The sequence below is a fragment of the Rhipicephalus microplus genome, chromosome X, assembly GCF_043290135.1.
Source record: "Rhipicephalus microplus isolate Deutch F79 chromosome X, USDA_Rmic, whole genome shotgun sequence".
Lineage (NCBI taxonomy): Eukaryota > Metazoa > Arthropoda > Arachnida > Ixodida > Ixodidae > Rhipicephalus > Rhipicephalus microplus.
Window position 1 is genome coordinate 59,100,060 of NC_134710.1, and position 23,464 is coordinate 59,123,523.

Here is a 23,464-nt window from a genome sequence, read left to right on the forward strand (position 1 = left end):
ACAAGCAAGCTACGCACATTTATTTCATTCCGAGTCATTACATTTCGAGGTCATTACGCATCCTTAGACCACACCGAAAATGGGACTGTCGAAGAGCCCGTTTTTGTCATTACAACTGGTCTTATACCAATACCCACGCTAACTGACGGGGTCATACACTATTTCAGATACTTTGTACCGTTCCTGCGCACGTCGCACTGCTTACAAAGAATTGCTTACGTGGGGATCGCTACAGTTTATTCAACTGGCTCCGTTGACAGATTGTTGGCGTGACGCACAACCACGCGTCTTCCCAGTGTGGGTACATTCCTTGCCCCGTCACGTTTACTTCTTTTCGTCCATCAGCACCTGTCGTTATGATTTGAGATGGCGTATTCGGCGCCTGTATCTGAATATTTGCGTCAGTTAAAGGGGATAGGTCAGAAGCTTAACCTCTCCACCTGTCCCCTTTGTTTGTTCTATCCACATCCTCCTCGGAGCCAAAAAGGAACGCTAGCCGAAAGATAGCAAGGTTTATTTATCCCTTTGGGCGAATCTGTGTCTTCCAGAGTTCCTTAAATATCGCAGCTGTCGCCGCTGATATCCCAGTCCGTCACAGACCAGACCAGTGATTGCGCCTGTTAGCAGGAAAGATGAAAAGGTTAAGCCTGTTCCACATGACAGCGATTTTGCTCCAACAGCGGAGCGGCTGCCGTCGCACGAGCCCAAAACCAGTTCTTGGAGCGTCTGCTAGGCGCTGCAAAGCCTTTGTAAGAAGTGTCTTCCATTGCCTTAGATACTACACCTGTCACCACCGACACCTTGATCCATCACAGTCGTATTCAGTTTTACGGCTCCAAACGTAAGACAGTCAGTGTGCCGACAGCCGCAGTGTTTGGCCAGACTATGCCGCCAACTATAGTGTGTGCCTTTGTCTACACTAGCAACGATCGTTGCCGCAATGGAAATCTGCTTGACGTCGGGGTTGTTTCGGCGAGGTACGAAAGAGGGGTGCCCCTACGGCTCGATTTATCGGTTCTCATTTCCTCGCGCGCCCTGGTAGGCAGTCATTGTGTTAGCACTGCAAGGTCGTCTACTCGGACACTGTGAGTCTTATCTCCGTTGAAATACTCTCGAGAATCGAAATAGAGATCCGGATCGGGAGGGCTGCGTGCAGCCACCGACGGCGCAGGTGGGTCGCACCCGCTGCGGGCATCGGGGGATTTCACTATCGTTCTAAAAGAAGCGCTCTTGCATGGCTATCGAATGTTTACGTTGCCGCGGCGACGATAAGATGAGCTAAGTGAGAAATTCCATTCCCGGAACGTCAGCAGATAAGCGTGCCGCGCATAAGTGCCGAGCAAGAGCGTCGCGCGTGGCGGCGCTCGTACCCAAAGCGCCCGCTTGCAGCACGACGTGCGTCCGCCACTCGGGGTCGCTCCGTCCTGCTGCTGACACCCACCTTCCCGCCGCTTCGTGGTTAGCTCTCTCCCGTTTCTTCGTGGTGCGGCTCATTTGTATGGCGAAGTCGCATACAAGCGTAGTTTTCGTTATCGACCTTTTCTTCTACGCCCATATTTTTTTTCCCCCATTGCTGAGTGACGCGGAGTTGCGAGCACTCGGACAAGCGATGATCGCGTCGGTGACGACACATGGTAAACATTACACACTCGATGCCGAAGAAAGGGATATGCGCTGCCCAGCCCTAAAATCGACACGTTTCATCTGCGCCTTCCCGTTTCACGAAATAATTCATGACCGAGTTCAATTAAGAGAGCTTCAAGAAACGCAACTCCTGATTAATTTTATTTGCTTGGGAAAATGGCTACAATTTCCTTTTTTTTTCTCTTATTAACTGACGAGTGATGTAGACGCAGTATGCCCGATAATGCTCTATTAAAACTTTCCAGGAACGTTTAAACCTCAACTGTTCAGGTGCATTTATGTATGTTGCGAGAACCTGTGTAATTTACCACTTATCTGCTTCCAGGAGAATGCTTAAGCGATGTCTGGCGAGTCTGTGTCAGCGGCTGTTATCCTAATCTCGCGAAGGCAATGGTGTAATTTCCCGCGAGGGAAAATTTTCAAAACCTTGCAGCGTGCGACGGCATTACTAAAATGGAGGCTCCCGCCGGGCGACTTCAGAAAATCAGTAGCCCATGTGTCACTGTAGGGGGTACAGCTTATTGACGACCACAGGTTCATTTTGGATGTGCTTTCGAATTCCTGAACTTGCTACTCTTTCACACCCTCAAAAGTGGCAAGATAGAGTCATTTGAGTTTCTGCCAAAGCTGCGTGTTCACGGTAAAATTGTGAAAAGCGTGATGACAACCATGACGTCATCGTCGTAGACTGCTCGCTGAGCACGTCCGGAGCGGCCATCGGTTACGGCCAGCGGGGCCATGACCGGTGAGGGCCACGCTGAGGAAAGCAGAAGGGCTATCGAGTCTATGTATGTCTTCAGCCTTAAGAAGTGAACTTCATTTTTTTTTTCTCAGCAGCACCGTCCCAGGTTGGTGCAACATTGTTTGCGCTCCTGCGAATGGCTGCTTCACCAACCTACGTAACCTTTTCCCCGGTGTGTGATTAGCTCGCACAGCCAGCTCTCTTTTCGAGGTGGTTGAGTGGTGCAAAAGCGGCTGCGACGGATGAGAGGACCGGGTTAACAGATGGCACCCGGCTTTTCATAGTTTGCGCCTTTCTCTCTCCATCTCTCTCTTTCGAATTGAGCGAAGAGGGCTTGACAAGATAATGCTCGCCCATAAAGCTAAGCCAAGACTCCATGAGTTAAGAATGTAATACCCAGTAGTCGCTATAACCGGTATGCTCCTCGGTACTGCGCTTTATTAGACAATCCCGCATCGTGAACGTTTGCGTGTCAAAAGACTCGCGAAGCGATCGGTCCGCCGAAACGCTTACCTCATATAGAATCGCCCAGCTGTACGAAAACGTGGTTTCGTGGTAGCTTGAGGTTCGCCGAAACCGGCAGGGGGCAGCACGTACCAGAAGGCTGTGCTTTACGCAGATGACGCTGGGGTAGTGCGTCAAGGAGATTAGAATGTGTCGCCACCCACTCACAACACCTTTCCCTCACCGCCATTCCCTTTCCTTTTAACTCTGACAGATGTCTTCCACAGCTCAAGTCGCATCCTTCTTTTGATTGATATCTCAATTGTGGTTTCCTTTACGCAGTTATGCGTTTTCGACGGACCCGGTAAATATTTGAACGTCCGTCAAACGCTCATTTTCGTGGCATTTATTATGCATCGTCGCAGAAGCCAAAAGTGACTGCATCACGTTTTTTTTTTTTTTTTTTTTGGGGGGGGGGGGCGTACGCAGGCGTTATTTGCCAGAGGTTATTTACCTGCTCGCTTAGCTGAATATGAACTATGGCAACAGCGGTACACATATAACTCGGTTTGCAACCTTGAACAACGCCTAGAAATGAGCGTGATCATGTTCCTCTTCTCATATCGACAGTATCAAAGAATAGAGTAAGTAACTAACGGTTTTGTCTCTCGTCAACCAAGTGATTGCGGCGCGAAGTACGCATTAAACAAGTCGCTCGTTCTCGGAGTGCAGAACTTAGGAATCTGTTGCTTCTGCTTCTACCGTTAAATGTCATCTAACAACAAAGGCAGGCTGTCACATTCGAGCAATTGATGCACAAGAAAAAAAGAAAGCATACATGTCAGAGTTCTGCGAACAGAGTGCTACTTGGCAATCAGTTATACGCGAGTTGGTCCTGCCATACACTCGCTGCATGACAGGCTTCAAGCACAAGAGGTTAGTCTTTGTCAGCGTGTGCCAACAGCATTGTACTTCGAAAGTTACAAAACAATCTGAAAATCGACTCTGAATATTGCTCACACGACATAAAAAATAAAGTGCAAATTTAACATACTATGGAGAATCTGAGCAGGCGAAAAAAAAGCATGGAAGCGTGCGCTATTAGCAGCAGGCGTTCGATTTCATTGTGATTCGGGAATCGTGGTAACTGCGACACACACACACACTTATATATATATATATATATATATATATATATATATATATATATATATATATATATATATATATATATATATATATATATATATATATATATATATATATATCTTCAACCATGCGAGATTTGCCATTTTGCAGTATTATGCAGTTACTAAAATGTGTAGGACCATTATTGCACACGCACAGAACAAAGATCAAATATGAAGGTCGCACGCTGGCTGGCAGTTACGTCGTTCAGGGGCACACAACGCCTTCTTCTGCACTTCTTGTAAGCTACACGACGGAATGTAAACAGGGTAGAAATGTCTATCACGTACGTTTACATGGGCGTTTTAGCCCGCCTCACTTATAGCTTCAAGTGAACATTCCTTTCTTTATTTCGAGGTTTCAAGATAGTTGTGGACGCATAGTGAGAATTTGAAGTCATGTACATTTTCAACCCTCTTCTTCGAGTCAGAGGAGTTTATCTTCCTATTCCCCAACAACATTCCTTAGAACACCACTATATAGCGGGCAGCATTTTATAAATCTGTTCTGCCACTTCGAACACGGCACAGGGTTGGGAGATCATCATAATGGGATACGCTGAGTGCACACGAGACATTACGAGGCAATGAACAATGGAGTTATGTTTTATTTTTATCATTACCCTACCCGTGACATAGCCAGGCAATTTATCTTTAAAAGAGGGGGGGGGGGGGGGGGATGGCATGGGACGCATGTGCCTAATCAGACACGATTTGTAAGTTTAAAGAGGTCGCGCCTGTTCAGTGTTAGTTATGATACGCTTGAAACAGTGCACAATTTGCGCCTGTGTGTGCTAGTGAGTGTGTCTTGATCTATCATCCAAAACTGAAGGTTACAAAAGCGAACAGTTTGGAACCATTAAAGCATTGCATGAGAAATTAGTGTTTTCAAATGATCCACTGCGAGCCAAAGCGTGTTGTTGCTCCAGTGTTGGTTTTATTTATTCATGCATTGCTTTAATTAAAGCAAGGTGATTAATGTTGCAATACTGCGCACTTCTGTTGTCATTAACTTATGCGGTATTTTGGACTTTGCTATAGTATGACATTGAAATTACAGTATGAGTCTTCCAACGCAGAGTAGCACATCAAATAAACTGGCTTTATTTACTCTTAATAGCAACGACTCACCACTTCACTGTAAGGTAAAAGAAACTGTTCATTATTTAACTAAGTGCTTGTTGAAAAAATGCACACAAACGCCAGCTAATAGTTTGCACTTTTCAAGAGCGCCCACGTATCCACACATGTAATTCCTGCCTGTATACATACATACATACATACATACATACATACATACATACATACATACATACATACATACATACATACATACATACATACATACATACATACATACATACATACATACATACATACATACATACATACATACACACATACACACACATACATACATACATACATACATACATACATACATACATACATACATACATACATACATACATACATACATACATACATACATACATACATACATACATACATACATACATACATACATACATACATACATACATACATACATACATACATACATACATACATACATACATACATACATACATACATACATACATACATACATACATACATACATACATACATACATACATACATACATATACGTGCGTGTGCACACCCAATCCCTCACCTTCAGTAACCCGCTACAGATTACAGATGTGACGAGTTATCTTGTGTCGATAACCTGCATTCATTGAGGGACATAGTTGTGCCAGCTTATCTGCGCGTTCAATTATTGCACTCGAATTGCATATTCGATGGGGAGTACGTTTGCTGCAATCAGTGGCGTGGCGCAGCATGGCGCTCACATCCGTCAATCGAAGAAGGACGTCGATGGCAGCATCCACGGATGCATGCATATACGCAATGTGCATACGTAACAATATTGTATAGACATACAGAGTTAAATACACGTCCAAAACTGAAAGGGCCGTCTCACAATGTAACAGCTTCTCTTCCAATAATCCATACGGAGTCAACGATTGGATCGTTTCTCAACCTGTTAGCGTGAGTTTACCGAAGTCGTGATGCGTATAGTTTTATTATTTAGACACACATTTTATACGCGTATCAATTTTCCGGCAGTCCAGCATGCAGTGAAGTTCTTGCGCAGTCGACAAACAAGTGTGGTTTGGTAGAACAGTATGACGCTATCTTCTGCGGCCACTGCTGGAGTAGGAGGAGGAGGAAAGAAATAAGCAGAAGCACGGGGAGGTTGGTCAGTTTTGAGACCGGCTGGCTATATACTCTGTGCTGGAGAAGGGGTTAAGGGGAGTAAGAGATGATAGAAGAGCGATGTCACAAAGAGAGAGATAGAAGAAATTTGTAGGAAATGATAGAAGAGCCCTAGAAGCATTGGCCCATGGGACCGGTTCAGGGTAAGGGCACCGGTTGAGGGTAAGGCTGATCATGCTCGGTGGGAAACGCATTACACATCGGACGTTGCTTCTTCATCTCCACGAAGTGAGCCGACAGCTATAGGTTCATCGTATTATAGCTACACTGTCAATTGATCTGTTCAGGATTTCATGGCCTAATATGTTGAGGATTTGAACCCCGAAAGGGAGCAACCTACTGGACAATACACCCAAAGGCAACGTCCTTTTTGTGCATATAGTCTCCTACATCTTTTTGAGCTTATATATTTGAGAATTTGTGCAAACGAACAATTATAGTGAAGCAGCAAAATTCAGCGTTCATTGTTCTCACTTTCTTAAATTTTTCTGTATATCTTTATCTTTTCCTATCTCTCTAATCACATCCTGCTCTGTGCGTGCGCGCGTTTGTGTGTGTGTGTGTGTGTGTGTGTGTGTGTGTGTGTGTGTGTGTGTGTGTGTGTGTGTGTGTGTGTGTGTGTGTGTGTGTGTGTGTGTGTGTGTGTGTGTGTGTGTGTGTGTGTGTGTGTGTGTGTGTGTGTGTGTGTGTGTGTGTTCAACACTCGCGCAATCCTTGAGTATATGGCCGTGCCTGTCTTCATATTCATTTCTTTCTCTGATAAACATGCATTGTCGACAGTGAAGCTAAGTGTGTGTAAAATTCTCCTAAAATGTACTGGCATGAAAATGAGATATTTAAGCTTAGATTTCGTATACACGCACTTTGACCCCATATGTTCGTATAAGCATAGTGATTCATTCCTATCTACGTGAAATTACCCGCGCTTTCAATATTTACTACAAAATTTATATAACCAACGCGTTTTACGGCGTCTTGCATACTGCCAGACATACAATGAATTGAGTGGCCACGATTACTGCAAATATCCAAGCGCTTTTCTGTGCAGTTTCCACGGTAGCTTCATTTTCAGCAGGGACCATCTTGTTGTAATTTCATTACCAATCTGATGTCAAGCTAGCTCGAGGCTCACTTGGGTTTCTCTGGAGCCATTCTAAAAGCCGTCGGTTGGTCGTGTGGACACAATACATACGACAGGACTGAGTGCTTTTCTAGATATGCGATCCCCACTCGAGACCTGCGACGACGATAGAACATATAGGCGTGGCTCTCAGTAGAGGCGTACACAAGCGTGCCCCACTACTCGAGTATTCGCAAGAAGGAAAGACGAGATCAGTCGAGGAGAGCGGGCGATCGGCCGCGCAGGGTGCACCTATCAGAAGGCGTATCCGGAGGTGTAGCAGCTGAGCGGCAAAGAGGTCCAGCAAGACTTAAGCGCTCGTTTCCTACGCTTCCGCTGTCGCATGCTAGTTCCCGGCCGTCCTCGGTCTATACTTCGCATTGTTGTTTCGGCGAATCCTCACGCGTAATTTTTCTTTCTGAACCGCTGCTCCGCGCCCACTAACCATTCCCGTTTGTTGTGTCTATACGGCCGCGCGCTCCAACTGCAGGACTTGTGTCGTCCAAGGCGCTCGTTTTGCGGCGGCAGCTCACAGATGACACGCGTAGACGCGTGGCTTGATCGCTAAGTGTTTCGACCTCGTGTCAGTGTCATTTCGCGCACATGCGGCGAGGGTGCGAAGCGCGCTGCTGAGTGGACACGGAGTGCTCTCTCCCCGCAAGTGCCGGGGGAGACGGATGGCACCCCATTGGCGCCGTTGACGTTGGGCCCCACATGACGTACAGAGCCTGAATTGTGCACGCCCAGCACCTGCTGCTGCTGCTCGCCCTGACCACGTCTAGCCTTTAGCGGATGTGCTCGCGCCTTAGCGTGTGGACGCACTCTCCTTCACACCAAGCCCTCCCCCTCTGTTTCATCCCTCTTTCCTCGTCATGACATGCTCTCCTCATTGTCTCTGGCACCTGCGAACCGCGCATCACCACTGGACATGTAATCCTTGACGCGACCGATTATATGCAACCCACGGCTGCGCTGGTGTTCATTGCGAAGACAGACTGCCGCGGATGGAATTGGACGCGGCTCTTAGCATCCAAGGCGCCTGGCACGGTCTCGTACGCAGAGCTCACGTAAGGCTCCAGAACCACCAGTCACAGGGTGGCGGCGATCGGATCCGCGCGACTGCCACGTATCCTCTTGGCCACTGGCCGCGTGCGCAGTCCGGCATTCGTGTGGCACTTGTTTCATTTTCCTCATTTAGCTACCGAAGGAGGTACGGGTAACGGCGCAGAGGGACACGCGCCATTATATTTTGTGTTTCGCTCATTTTCCCTTGTTCGTCGAGGTATCTCGCGCATTTTTACATGTGCTGTTTGTGGATGACTTGTATTGATTTGGCTGCATCCATATGTTGGTTGCATTTGGTACTCTTAGGCCCATACGTGCCTCTGATGAGTGTTGACTTGAGTTTCTGTTTGTATACTAGTGTCAGTGCGCAATGTGCCACGCTTGTGCCATGCAGGAAGCCCCTGCGGGGAAGACCGCGATGGCTCTCTTCTCCGCAGTGGCCACTCTGCAATATTTCCGGGAGCTGCTCGTAGACTCTTAAGCCAAATTCGCTTTCCCCGCGCGCCTTTCGCGGTATGGCAGAGTCATTGGATCGTGGGTTGCTTTCGAGCAGCGCCCATTGCGAGCGCGGGAAAGATGCACGGGCCTGGCTCGGACGAGATTGAGCCCGGCCTATGCGGGTTGGGGGGGGCCTTTCGTTGCCGACGGACTCACATTGGATCGTCCGCTGTTCGTTTGCAGAGCGCGGCGTTAACTTCCACGAGCAGCCTCTTACACGCCGACTACCTCTCATCCTCGTTCACAGCCGAGGAGTCTTTATCGCTGAGCGAGGAGCTCAAGCTCCCCGGTCTCGATTTAGTGGGAGCGCAGATTCCTTCTGAAGTATTCGGCAGCACCGTGAGAGAAGTCTCCTCTTACCAGGAGATGTTCCAGTCCGGCTTCCCGGTGGTCAGCAGTCCTCCCCTCACCGAGCAGCCGACGCCCCTGACCCCGTTGAGCATTTCACCTGCAAACCCTTCTGCCCTGCCCAGCTTCGAGGAAACATACTCTCCCAGGTGGGTTGTGCGCCCTACTTCTGCACAGGCCAGGCTCTTCAGCAAAAGGCCCTTGCTTTCAGGTACAGGCGGGACATCACACACTCCGGCGTGTTTTCCTTCAAGTTCGAGGAGCTGCGCTCGGACACCGAGCTGCCGGCTGAAGCCGGCAGCCCCGAGGCTTACCAGGTGTCCGTGGGCGGCTTCTCTCCTAAGCCTCACGCGTCGACCAGCTACCGCCCACCGTTTACGCCTCCACCACCGCCGCCACAGCCGATGGCTGGTACATCCCAGGAGTTCTACAAGACCGAGCCACCATCGTACCAGAGCTCGAGCTGCTACGTGCAGTATCAGGCGGAGCAGGAGCACGCCAAAGCCGGCTTCTCGGGCTACCTTCATCCGTCGCCACCGGTATTCCAGAAGGGGCTCGTGTTCCCCGGACCTTCGGAAAGCTCCAGCTTCAGCCTCGTGTCGGCGGGATCTTCGTCCTCCCTCGCGTCATTCCCGGGAGACCTGACGCCGCCACTGCCCAGCCCTGGGGGCACGTGGCCGCAAGCCCGAAAGCCGGCGCTTCTCAAGGCCGCCGCTGCCAGCGACCCAGTGTGAGTGTAGCTTTGGTTTGGTTTATGCATACGTCTATATGTGTTCTGTAATGCACCAGCGGCGTTAGGAGCAACAGCGCACTTGTTTTTCCAGACAAGGCCGCTAATAGCTGCTAACAAATTCTGACTGCTTCATCTCTGCAAATAAGTCTCAATTTTGTTTAAAGTATTTTCAGCTGAGATTTTTCTTTTGTGTCTCATGCTGGGTTGGCGTTACCATTTAACGCCCGCAGTATGTGCTGCCTGTTGTTTTGTTTCTGTCTTCCATTAACTCCTTTGTTTCAGAAAGCAGAGTGTCGCACCAACTTGTGCATCTTAGCAAGCGCAGCTGAACAAGCACAAAAGAAAGAGTCACGTAAAAATGACGTGCGCCAGTCCTCTTCACGTGTCTCTATCTTTTGCGCTTTTCTTCCACTGCGCTTACAAGTTCTACAGCAACCAGCTGGCCAAAATTTCTGCGTTGTATATTGCACCAAGTGTGTTTTTTCGGTTATGTACGCAGTTCGTTTTGCGATGTAACGTAATGTTTATATCCAATGCTTCATATGCGTTTCATCTTATAGTGTCGGTAACAGCTCAACTGGCGTATTTGGATAACTGCTGCGTCTTCAGTGGGTCATATTGCGCTTATTATTCTGGCAGAGTGGTTACATCGCTTCATCGCTTTTCTGGTTACGTTACACGGTTCTTTACTTGATGGCTTTCTGTCCTCGTGCACAGGAAGTCATCCTGAGGGGCTACATTGCAGTTAGGCAGTAAGGTCATTGCTGAAAACGTCTTATTTGGACATCGCAGGTCTTTCTAGTATATTAAGTGCCGTAATTTATAGTACAGCGCAGGGCCAACGTTATAGTGAACTCCATAAACTATAGGCTGCAGGCGGTGCAGCTGAGTCTGGTTTCTGCGACCTGAGCGGGGGTGCATTGCTTGCAGCTGGTTTTAGGAAAATAATCAATACCCAATCAGAGTGTGGGAGCAAACAAATATATCCCGTCTCTTTTTTTACTTGGTATACGCACTCGGAACTTTCATTTTCCGTTACTTGACACGGAGGGGTTCCCAACGACGCCTTTGGATTGTTCGTCTGACGTAAATTCATTGACCAACTTGACGTGTGTCACATACAAAGTTCTTGATCAATGTTGATACCGTGTCAACATTTGTGATGGTGAGAGCTGTGAACCTGTAGCTATCAAAGAGGCAATCATGTAACCTATTCTCCATAGTAAAACTTCCCTGTTTGGAGTGCGTCAGGGGCCCTGCAGAGCAGTTACCGATAGCCCTCCTTCACCACAGCCCTTTGATATTGCTTTCATTAGTGACGTGAACCATTTATACTTTTCCTAAAGCGCTTATAGGGGGACCCTGTGTTTCTCAGTCTCGCCGCAGTGCAGCATGTTCTAATGTAAAAATATTGTTGGTGCCAAAACTGTTTTCAATGCTGCATCAAGACAATCGTCGCTAAAACAGAATATTTTGTCGTCATTACCATATTTGTCGCGCTTTTTCCAAAAAGAAGCTGTATCAGTTTGCTCTCATGCCCAAAATAGATGTGCTCAATGCTCGCTTAGCTCTAGATTTCAGTATTTTTTCTGCAGAATAAAAAAAAACTGCAGCGCAAAAATTCAATCTTGGTTGATCGCCAAGATCTTTAAAGAGATACAAAAGAGAAATGTTGTTTGCATTATAAGATTACCACGTATGATTGTCTGCTACTTCACAGTATTGTGACGCCTTTGAAGAAGTAGCCCTCATCAGAATTACGACACGGCCACTGCGCAGTGTCCATAAAATTGTCGTATACCATTATACAGTAGAGCATAACCGCTATAGGAAACGCACCAGTCTGCCTCTGCAGCCTGACCAAGTTAACGGCTGTCCTCAATGTTTTTTTTTTTTTTGCCACCGTGAAAAAGTTTTCTGAAGACCAAGAGAAAAAAGTTGTGGTAGGCAAAGAGAGGCGCACAAAACGTGAACACAAGAACCAGGGCAACACAAATGCCATTCCAGTTCTCGTTTTGGACGCCTGCTTTTGCGCGCCCTGCATTTAAGTCAATTTGTGCAGCTTCTTGCTTGTTCTGAGGAGATTAGTATATGTCTTTCCATAGCCACTTATATAGTTGTGGTTCAGTTCGTTTCGAAATATTATGTTAAGGTACCTCCGTCTCGCCTGTTTCCTCTGGAAACGGGCCCTCAAAAATCAGTTGGTCCTGCCGTACACGTACTCGAAAACTTCACCTGGCACTATGAGCAATGCTGAAAGTTTCAGACACCATAGGCTTGCACAAACGACTGTGCAAGGACTAATACCATTTGCCGTGATTGACTAGGGGTGTCGCCGCATACGGCACAAAAGTTACTGAGTGACAACGTGTGTGGGCTACCGCTCTCTCTTTCTTTACACCTCTAACTTTCAGACCAACCCGCGGTATGGTAGCATACCGATTATTTTTAACTGTTTAACATCCCTTTGACTCTTCCTCCCTTCATTCCTTCTTTCCTTGCCTCCCTCTCTGCGCTTCCCGTTCTGCAGTCAAAAGGGGTGGCGAAAGCACTATCTGCGGGCTCGCTTTTTGAGGTGTGCTCTCTTTTTTCATTGCTTAGCTGATTTTATAGCAGTTAGCGCTTTATAACTCGCGCGAACAGCGAGCAAGCATAACTTTGCAGAACAGCTATTTCTTTTTTTTTCTCCTTTTCCTGAAGCTAAAAACAACGGAGTTAGTGCGTCAGTCCCTCTGTGTCACCATCGGCCAGCTTGTGACGAACACAACTTCTGTCATCGCATTTTGATAAGGTCACATTCTTATCCGTGCGCAGCGGCTGTCTGCGCTCGCTGGAAAAAAATATCTTTCTTGTTGATGTCGCGAAGGTATACTCAAACCGAACGCGAAACAACTTTGTAAAGAAAGACGAAAATGCCGAGGAGCGATGTCCTGATGTCGTCCACTTGTGACGTGTTGAACATTAGTATTTAGGTATAATGGGCTCAAGGAACGTACTGTTCATCAATATTCGCCAGGGGCCCTTTGATCTCATGATCATAAGGAGAGTGTAGGGACGGGGGCTATGATTTTTTTTCTTGCAGTCTCCAACATTAAAGACTCAGCAGATACCCTGACTGTTCAGTTCACTGCCGGAATATCCTAAAGGCTTCTCGCTTCTCTGAGTTGAGTCTTCAGCATCCACTTTCGCTATTGCTTCAGTCTGGTAACAAGCTAGAAAAACATGTCCAGTTCCGAGAAGCTGTGCGCAACATTTATTCGCGTATTGGTGCAACCATGGCGTGTGAGAGTGCTTTTGTGAAAAATACACCGTGCGAATGGTTCATATTGGCGCCGCATATAAGCTTATCTCATCATGAGTCACAGTTACGACACTTAATTGTTGCTGCAGTGACTTCAAGCACAGTTTGGTTCAGCTCGCGAGAAAAACAAGCATCATACGCTTCCGGGTACGATAGCCTCGCTCATCAAAATGCCTCCGCAGCCGTAGGACAGCCACCTTTTTCGGGAGTCTTCCTTTATCGGAAGACTTCCTTTATACCGGAAATAGTATTCCAACGTACACGTCCCACACAAAGCGCTCATACAACTACGAAGATACTGTCAATGCTATACACAGTAGTCATTATCATCTGACGATTCATTCTGTTTTCTTGAGCCTCGTTTTTGCAAACAGCGAACTTAGTGTACAGGCCGCCCTGACACGATGTTGCTACTGTGTTGTGTATTCCATGCAGCAGATTCGGAATGGCTTAACTCTTTGATACCGGGAGTAGGTTTCGAATTTAATTGACTACTCAAATAACCGTGTTTCTTTCTCTTGGCAAGTTCAAAATGTCTTTTCCTGAAGCCATTGAAACTCATAACCTCAAATTTCAAATGACCATCTCGATATCATCAACTACAACTTAATCACTACTTTGTAAACTTGGCATTTGATCACTGCTTGCATATTAATGCTGTATCTCATTATAGAGGACGGCAACTTGCTTTGTCGTACTTTCTGACAAAATTTTTGCAACAGCAAAGAAATCATAAGCAAAAAATACCTTTAGGTTACTTGAATGAAAACAAAAGCACAAGTGGATTTGTGTGCACAGTTATGGAAAACAGTTAAAAGGGAGCAAGCAATTACAAAATGGAAGAGATTGCGCACGTGGTAACTTGAGCGAACACTGTTGCATCAGGAATTACGCGGTTGCAAAGTTTTCTTTGGGCCCACCACGAGAGTAAGGGTGAGAGCTGTAAGGCCGCGTTCACACTGAGCATTCCGGCCGCCGAAAGTGCTCCGAATCCGGTTCGGCGGCGGCGAGATCCGCCGAAAGGACCCTCTTCGCGTCGATCGCTCTCGGACTGATTTTTGCGGCGTCTGCTGCCGAATCGGTCACCGCGGACCAATACGAGCGCTACTCAAGGAATTTTGAAAAATGGCGGCCAAGCCCTACTCACTTGTTATGCCGCAGTGCACGTAACTGAATGTTGAAACCGACGGGAGTTTAACCTACGCTGTGCCTACTTCGCCTCCGTATTTCGTGAAAGAGGTGACCGAGCTTGCTGTTCGCGTGACCGAGCTTGTTGCGGTCTTGCAGAGCAAAACGAACCCACCAACGCCGCTGGCGTCGGTGGTTTTTCTGCTCTTCGTGCATTACAAGACAGCCACTTGCCAGCAAAGTAAGCAGTACTGTCTTTTCTTGCTTCTTGCGTACGATAATCGTCGAAGTATACACCACCGTATAGTGTAGTAGCGTTTGCGAGCCGCGGCAACAACCGGGTGACAGCGCATCCATCCTGCGTTCGCCCCGTAGTATAGATGGCATATTCGGCGGCGCGGGGCGCGTCCAGTGCGAACGACGCTGCGTTTCGGCGGCAGGGGAATTTCGGTCGCTGTAGAAAGCGGATGTTTCTGTGTGTACTAGGCATAAAGGTGGCAACACCCCCCCCCCCTCCCGTAACTTGCACCAGCACCTGCCCCTCAAGACCCACCAGTGATTCCGCGCGCTCCCCACTGCGATGCAAGAAGCGCTTAAACTCCCTAGGCCAGAATTTTGCTGAGGGTCGTGGCCACACATTAGCATCCAACGTGAAATCATGCCGAGCTTTCACGGATTTGTATATATGTATACCTGGTTTATCATTGGGAGATGTATAGTTATATCCCCAATTTGATTGTACAGTGTGTCGTACCTTTCCTGTAATGACCCTCAATAGAGGGTTGACAGTGTTTTATAAATAATAATAATAAAGTAATATTAATGTTAAGCGTGACGGCGAATACAAAAACGAAACAACTAGTTTCAGTTAGCCCTGAATTGCTGCTATTTAAATGGTTCATGACTCTAAATAACTTCGCCGTATATAGGAGGACCAACGGAATCGCAGCGATACAAAGATTATAGATTGAGTTTTCGGGATCGGTTCAACGGAGAGAATTTGCGCCTTGTTCATTCCACGCGTAGGATTTCTGTTTTCACACGCATTAGGAAAACATAGCAGAGCAAGAACAGAATTTAATACAGTTTTAACAATAACAGCGGCAACTGTAGTCAATGCTATTCATTCAGAAACTTTTAAACTTTCGACGAACGAAACTCGGCCATGGTAGCAATCTGCTGACTTTTATATTAACCTGCTTGACGCTAGCTACTTGGCTCCTGCAGTGTGCTTGGATCAACGTCGTTTACTCAACATATATGCCGCAAGTAGTCCGACAAGTTGATGCGACCTTCTTAGAGACTAATCGTTTCTTCAACGTTGTACACACTTTGAAGAATCACTGGAGTCTTCACTGAACAACTGTTAGTGTTGGGATAGAAATGAACCCAAAGTATACGAGGTCACCACTGCATCGCTCCACGTTCACGGCTTCTCGCCTTCGGGTCAGTTCGCGCAAATTGCAGTGAACTTATGTGCCTCGGGGTCCCTTCACTATCTATGCTGCCTTAATGCTGTCCTTCCAGCTGTTATCGACCAGCTCGGCTTATTTGGCTAGCATAAATCGAGCCTCTTGAATGCCCTGATTATCGCCCCATTTTAGTTCCCCATAGAATACGTGGACAGAAAGTGCTCAGGATAGAGTAGCTCTCGTAAGCTTGCAGCATGTAATTAGGACATGTTTGTTATTTGCAACATCGTCCCGCAATAACAACGCGAGCGAATGCCAGATCATGTAACGCTTCTTTCACGCGATCCTTTTTCGTTCTTATTGTCTGTTCTATACATGAGCGGACGATTCTCGATGACGTATAGGCGTAGTGGCCGTGGTACCACCGACGAAACGCGCTAAGGGGTTATTGGTATGCAATCTTTGCGTTTCTGTCCCTGTCGTGCAATCCCGACCGAGCAAATGAAGAGATATCTGATCGATGTCCATTTATCCTTATCGTTAGTCGACATGTTTACCGCGCAATGTCAACGCCATTTTGCTAACAGCTGAATACCCCCTCCCCCAACAACCATCTCCAGACATATTCAGTGCCGTCAAGTGCTTTCGTTGTGTTTTAAACAGTTATTTCAAGGTATTCCATGTTAGCTGCGCTGACATTCTGATGTACAAGAGAATGGGAAAATAATGCTCTTCTTGGGCTCATGGGTATGGCCTAAGCTTATTAACGGCCGCGTGCCTTTTGCACAGTGGACGCTTGGCCCCGCCATCAGCACCCGGGACTCCGCCAGCGTCGGGATCAAGCACGGCCTCGTCGCCACCACCTGCCACCCCGTCCTACCAGCTGTGTGCTGTGTGTGGCGACAACGCTGCCTGCCAGCACTACGGCGTCAGGACCTGCGAGGGTTGCAAGGGATTCTTCAAGGTACGACCCTCAAACACACGTCGACAGCAATCTTCCGTACAGTATACTCTATAGGTGTAACTCCTTTGAAGAAAGGAGCTGCTTCGTCATCATGGTGGTCTGAAGAGGCCAAATGCATGGGCCCTCTACGAAGAAAAAGGATTGTGTCAATGGCTCTTTTATCACAGAGGACAACAGCTTTTACAATGCTTGACTCCATTTTCGGGACCTCTTGAAACGCCGAATGATGTAAGAAGCATGATAACTAAAATTGATAGCGATAATAAACATATTTCGAAGAATTAACCATCTGATTAGGAATAGATACTCAATGAACGGCGGTGGCTTGTAATATCTGAATTATTGGCCGGTACTGGAATACGAAAAGACGCGTATACCATCAAGGATGAAAAATTGGAACAGAACAGAAGTGGAGTAACTCGTAACTAACTTTATTCTAAGAACTCTGTTCTATCTGTCCCATTTTTTTTCTTGATGGTATGCGTCTTTTTTTTTTGTTTCATTAAGCATGTACCAACTAGCCCCCGAAAAAGTTTTAGCCAGTAGGTTAGCATAACTTCCGAATTACAATAATACTACACGTCGAAGCACTGCACGTGCCTCAGGACTTTCGATTTCGTCTTGTTGTCTGCGCCCATACCTTCACTTTAAAATTTCGTCCTTCAATTTTTCATTTTTCTTCTTTGCGCAGAGGACAGTTCAGAAAGGAGCCAAATACGTGTGCCTTGCTAATAGAGACTGTCCAGTCGACAAGAGGAGAAGGAACCGTTGCCAGTTCTGCAGGTTCCAGAAATGTCTCGCAGTTGGAATGGTCAAAGAAGGTAAGTGATACTTTTTCTTAGTTTCCACTTCGTTAAGTAAGCCGTAATTTCTTTTGTTGAACCACAACAGCAACTTCTGAAATTATCAATTATATCCTCGCCCACAGCAACGTTACCAGTTTACAATTTCACTTCACACTTTTGTCAAACAGTTGTTTCTGTTCACTCGTGCCTGCGTTTTTTTTCATTGATTTCGATTTTCTTTTTCAAATAACTTTAGACGATTTTCTAAGTTGGTGTATCGTGGGAACATTGCAGTGAGTAAATCAGATTGGTTTTCTTTCGCGGCTGCACAGAATTCAAGTCAGAGTTGTGTTTACTTGACAAGAAAAACCTTGCGATTGTTTTGTGTTTTTTGTTTTTATTACGCAGATTCTTTAAAAAACGGGGAAGGGCCAGATTGAAGAGTGTGCATAATTATGGCCGCGCGGTGTATATGGTGATGGTATGAAAATTATTGTTCCCATTGGATTTTTGAGAAATAGGGAGAATAGAATGTTGTATATACTGTATACGTTGGAAGGTTGTAATCGCGATACAATGTCATGATATGACAACTTTATTTTTTTTTCAGTTGTGCGGACGGACAGCCTTAAGGGACGGCGAGGCAGATTGCCTTCGAAGCCCAAGAGTCCCCAGGAGTCTCCGCCGTCGCCGCCGGTCAGCCTCATAACGGCACTTGTCAGGGCACATGTGGACACCTCTCCAGATCTCGCCAACAGAGATTACTCGCTGGTAAGTCTACCTTCACTACTGCTTTCAGCCGCTACAAGGGTACCCGCCCATTTTAAAATGCGGGTACCATCCCCAACTATCCCAAAGGTCAAGACCACTTAACTTTAGCTAAAAGCAGCCAAACTGTCACATTAGCTCAGCGACCAGTGGATTCGCAAAAGGATTTCGTGTTTACGTTGTGCCTTCAGACAATATTTAAATTTGGACTATGGCCCAAACTTAAAAGTCCACGCGTCTTAACAAAAGGTAAAGATACACATGTCTTTCAATTTTCATAGTGTCTGTGATATTTTTCTCATACCCAAAATTGCCTGTGCTTTAAATCCTTGTACGTACCCATTTCCTGCCTCTGAGGTCTCTGTGTGCGTGTGTGTTTAACTTACAGTGCCAGGAGATGCCGATCGATGAAAGCCGCAGGACCGCAGCCGAAGTTCAGCAGTTCTACAACTTGTTGACTTCGTCCGTTGACGTCATCAAGACGTTCTCCGAGAAGATTCCGGGATTCAATGAATTGGAGAAAAGCGACCAGGAGCTTCTGTTCCAGTCAGCTAGTCTCGAGCTGTTTGCGCTTCGACTGGCATACAGGTAAGCATGCCACACGATGCATGTAGCGGCAGTCTTAGTTCAGCAGCGCATACAAGACCTTTGCTGCAAGAAACCACGGAAACGATATGCTCACCTTCGTTGTTGTTGTTTTTTTCATCAATTAAAATGGAGGAACTTCTTCATATAGCATAAGTATTACAGGTGGACGTTCACTGTCACATCTGAAGCTAGCAGTTTCATAAAACAGCTGGATGTGAAAAACCCAAATCGAACTGCCCGTTACTGCTTTATATGACAAGGGAAGTGATAAACTTACAAACGGCAAAGTCGTTAGAAACCTAAATATGTCCCAAGGCATTTCACATAGTATTAGGAAGAAAGGCAACTTTACAAGTAACTTGCCAGATATTGATGGACGGCCTTTTTTTTTTCTCTTTTTTTACCACAGCTATTCAGTATTTTGACATATAAGCATCGCGCTGCTATAGCTATGGTAAACGATATTACAAAAACATGGCATCTTTGCTTTTCTGAAATCTGTTAAAACAAATATGATCTTTAAAACAAAACAAAAACGACAGCTTTTTTTTTGGTGGGGATCTTTAACACATATGCTAATATTCCGTGGTTCTTTTTCACCTTGTGCAGGATCCGGCAGGAAGACGACGAGTTCACCTTCTGTAACGGCGTCGTCCTCCACCGAACTCAGTGCGAAAGGATCTTCGGGGAATGGCTGGCTGCCATCTTCGAGTTCTCGAGAAGCCTGCACGCCATGCAGATAGACATCTCAGCGTTCGCTTGCCTGGCAGCGCTGACGCTCGTGACCGGTGAGTTTAAGCCGTTTCAGCCCGCACTTCAACTATAGCAAAGTTAGCTATTGCAAGTGCTAATGTTGAGGCCAAGCTTCTCCGGTGTGCCGAATGCTGAGGGAGTCTAACCATACTTCAGGAAGGGGAGAGTGGATTATGCTTAACTATTGCGACATTTGTTAAGGCACATGGTGCAGTCCTTAAAGGTTCCGAATCAGAACTGCCGCCAATGTTCACCACTGCTCGTTTATCCCTTGCCGATTGATTTTCCCCAAGTGCAAATCGTCTCATGTGACATGTATATATGGACGTGTGGACGATGATCGACTATGAGGGAACTTTAGAGAGGGACTCTCTGTTTAACCACTGTGTACATATCACGGGTAACCGATTTTCGTTCGAGCGCGACGTAAAGTGGAATTTCAGCTGTTTCCGTCGTTGCGGGTTTAACTATCACAGGTGGGCGTAAGTGTTATAAAGGGTGTTGTCAAGGCAAGTAGGCAAGGCTGTTACACGACTGTGCGCCGTATTCCCGACAGTGCGCTCACGAGATTCGTTCCCACGCCGCAGAGCGACATGGCCTCAAGGACGGCGCCAAGGTGGAGCGGCTCCAGATGAAAATCATCGGGTCACTGAGGGACCACGTGACGTACAACAGCGAGGCCCAGAAGAAGCCACACTACTTCTCGCGGCTGCTGGCCAAGCTGCCGGACTTGCGCAGCCTGAGCGTCCAGGGCCTGCAGCGCATCTTCTACTTGAAACTCGAAGACCTTGTGCCTGCGCCGACGGTCATCGAGAACATGTTTGTCTCCAGCCTGCCGTTCTGAAGGCCCGAACATTTGCCCTCCCCCCGCACATCGGATCATCCCCTCCTGTTTTGTCCCACGTGGTTGTGGTCTATCTGCCTTCGGTACCCGGCCGGGGCCGTCTCACAATAATGATTGTGATAGCAGTCGCGTCGTCCGTGTTCTCGTGTGTCATGTCAATGAGTTTCTTTGTGACCCTACCCTCCTCACTTGAGTGCCATTTTGGCGCTTTGTTTGTGTGTTTGTGTCCTGCACCCGGGTCTGGCGAGTTCGAGCGCCGTCGCGTTCTGCAAGCGTAAGCCGCACGCCATAGTCCTGTCACTCGCACACTCTCACCATGGTATGGCATTTGTTTGCATCACACCCGTGAACATTTTTAGGACTTGTGTGTCCCCCTTTGTATGTGGCTCACTATTACCTCTCATGCGCTATTTATTTGCGTACACCCCGCGCTACCCAACGAAGAGAGGCCCCTTCGGGCCCTCCGTACTTATACGAGTCCCCAGTGCTCCGCTAGAGCGGCCTCCTGCCGCGCTGCCGTTTAGTCCCTCCGGCAGAGCCCATTCTAGTCAGCCAGCTGTTTCGTTTGCATCGCGAGTCAACGTATTCCGAGATTCTGTGCACGTTGAACGCCTTTTCTTTTTCAAATATATATCCATATACATTATATACACGCCCTACATGATATACTGGTCCCCAAAGCGCACGTGTTGGCAAAATGTTTCTCGAGTCTATTTCACTGTTGATCTAGTCAAATGTTATGTGTGTCGCCCATTACACGGTAGCGGATGACCCGCATTCCGTGTACTCTACCCTGATTTGCTCGATGTGCTGCATTCGCTTTGTTTTTCATCTTGTGACGTCCTGCCCATTAAAAATATCGGTGAGCACTTGTTGGTAACTGGTCTCGCAGACCCGCCGGAAAGGAAGAAAAAGGCAGAAAGAGAGGGATGGGTACTCGCTCTTGACAAGTCATGTACAAAGAGAAGAGCCTGCCTTTCGTATTTTTCTGTACAACAGACACGGCGACACGATACACACACGAGACCCCTCACTGCCTTTCCAGCAACATTCCCCGCTACTTCGTGGCTAGACCAACTTAGTTACTTCGCTCTCGTGGACGGCGCCCGGAGAGTATCGAAACATTCCACAAGCAGTTTGCTTACTGTGTACACCCTTTATTTTGATTTCTTTCATGCTGCCTCGTCGCAAACCTCCAATCGGCTCTCACGATGTCAGCTTATTTACTCGTGTAGCTTAGTTTCGTTAAGCTTTAGAGATATATTCATATATGCATATACACATAAATAATATACCGACGCGTGTACATACGATACATATATCAGAACTACCAGACAGACACGTGCTTTTATCACAGGCGATGTTAAAGTCAAGGTTGCTCTAGTTTTTAGACAATTTTATTTTTGTCTGTCGACATTTTTCACTTAGATTGTTGTTGAAGAGTGCGGCTGTTTCGGTGTCTAGGGAACCAATATATGTCGATAGTACAAAAAGGAGCTGCGCGCGGAATTCCCGAGGCGAGTACCCAAGACAGGTCCGGCGTGGTTCGCGCGCGCGCTTCCCGGTGCTCGCCTTTCAAAGCACCGAGGCGGCTGCACGCGCGTCGCGCTCAGCGGCCGTACGTATACGCCTAGCCCCCGCCGTTGCTTATCTTTACCGACACCAAGTCCGCCTGTCGTATCGGGGCACGCGCACTCGATGTCTGAAAACGAATGGCAACGGTACCGTGGTAACGGTATCAGCAACCCCCTTTCCTGTCCGTGCACCTCCTTGCTGGTGCGGTCCTGCGAGCCCGCTAGCAGCGTATACACCGCCTCGCCTCTGGGAGTCGCTCGCTCACGGCAGTCGCACCGACTGGGCTCAGTTAGGCACACTGCCAACACAATACTCCAAGGGCCCCAGGGTGAAAAACATGGGATGAGGGCTAGTGACATTCGGCCCGCGGAGAAAGTGGCTCGCATATGGCGTGCAGCTGAGCTGGCATTGCGGACTGGAGGTCCGTTGTCAGTGGTGTTCGCGTTGGTGAGGCTCTCGGGACAGCAGCGGAGACCCCCAACACCTGACCAAACCTGCGTGACGTGCGGTTCCGCCGTCGCCGCCACCACCGTACGTTCGAGTCGTTGTCCGTTCTGTTGCCGTTTGTTAGGGAGGGCTTCTGCCAGAGTACTCGTTTCCATCAACATACCAGAAATACTGTGCTGACCAGCCCAGTATTGTCTGTATTGCTGTCTGGATCGCGGTCTGTATCGCGGAAATACTGTTTGTATCACGGTTCACGGTTCTCTTTGTGCTTTCAATCGCCCTTTTTATGTTATTGTTGTTGTTTTTCTTGAAAGACGTCAGTGAAATACAGAATTTGTTGCTGTTGTGATCGTTGATGTGTCTCTACTTCTTCGTCTCTGCATGTAAGTGAAGAGACGGGGCTTTTCACGCTTCCTTGAGCGAGGTCTGCGCCTCGAAATGACAATCGGTGGGCTATTTTGAAGCTTACAGAGACAGCAGGAGAATTCGCCATTGCAACGAGAACGGGGAACGATGTTTGACACGATTCAGGAAATGCCAGCCACATGAATCGTGTTATCTTCTCTTTCTGCATTCTTAGCCATTTCTTTTGTGGTAGTATGGAAAGTTGGGCGAGTTGGTTTGATGACATTCTTGAAAAAATTTCAGCGCGCACACAGTGGACGAGAAAACGACGATACGAGAGTTTGTCTTCTTGCCTTCCGTATTTCTTTTTTTTTTCGTTCACTGTGTGCGCTCCGAAATATTTCCAAGAATTTTTTCTAACACCAAGGCAATCTGCTGCAAACCTAAGTCAGAGTTTACTTTTACGTTCAACTGTTACATTGAAGCTATT

The 23,464-nt window shown here is 47.3% G+C and overlaps 1 protein-coding gene and 1 long non-coding RNA gene across 9 annotated transcripts in view; one reads left to right on the forward strand and one right to left on the reverse strand.

Moving 5' to 3' along the window:
• Hr38 (Hormone receptor-like in 38) overlaps positions 1-22,978 on the forward strand; it is a 40,235-nt gene extending 17,257 nt beyond the window's left edge. The window contains exons 1-9 of one of the 8 annotated variants that reach the window (XM_037427195.2): positions 7,942-8,487; positions 9,167-9,480; positions 9,549-10,061; positions 16,695-16,869; positions 17,561-17,690; positions 18,265-18,425; positions 18,811-19,010; positions 19,620-19,798; positions 20,351-22,978. In XM_037427195.2, coding sequence (XP_037283092.1) covers positions 8,425-8,487; positions 9,167-9,480; positions 9,549-10,061; positions 16,695-16,869; positions 17,561-17,690; positions 18,265-18,425; positions 18,811-19,010; positions 19,620-19,798; positions 20,351-20,607 — 1,992 coding nt within the window. In that variant the 5' untranslated portion in view covers positions 7,942-8,424 and the 3' untranslated portion in view covers positions 20,608-22,978. Of the gene's footprint in view, positions 1-7,941; positions 8,488-8,513; positions 8,631-9,166; positions 9,481-9,542; positions 10,062-16,694; positions 16,870-17,560; positions 17,691-18,264; positions 18,426-18,810; positions 19,011-19,619; positions 19,799-20,350 lie in introns of those variants that run through there. The other 7 variants (XM_037427194.2, XM_037427198.2, XM_037427200.2 and 4 more) reach the window with 7 other exon arrangements.
• LOC142775453 (uncharacterized) lies at positions 18,865-19,737 on the reverse strand. Its single transcript, XR_012886773.1, has 2 exons — positions 19,611-19,737; positions 18,865-19,073 (listed from the first exon to the last, which is right to left on the reverse strand). It is a non-coding gene; the product is annotated as an uncharacterized LOC142775453 (long non-coding RNA).
• Positions 22,979-23,464: the final 486 nt, after the last annotated feature.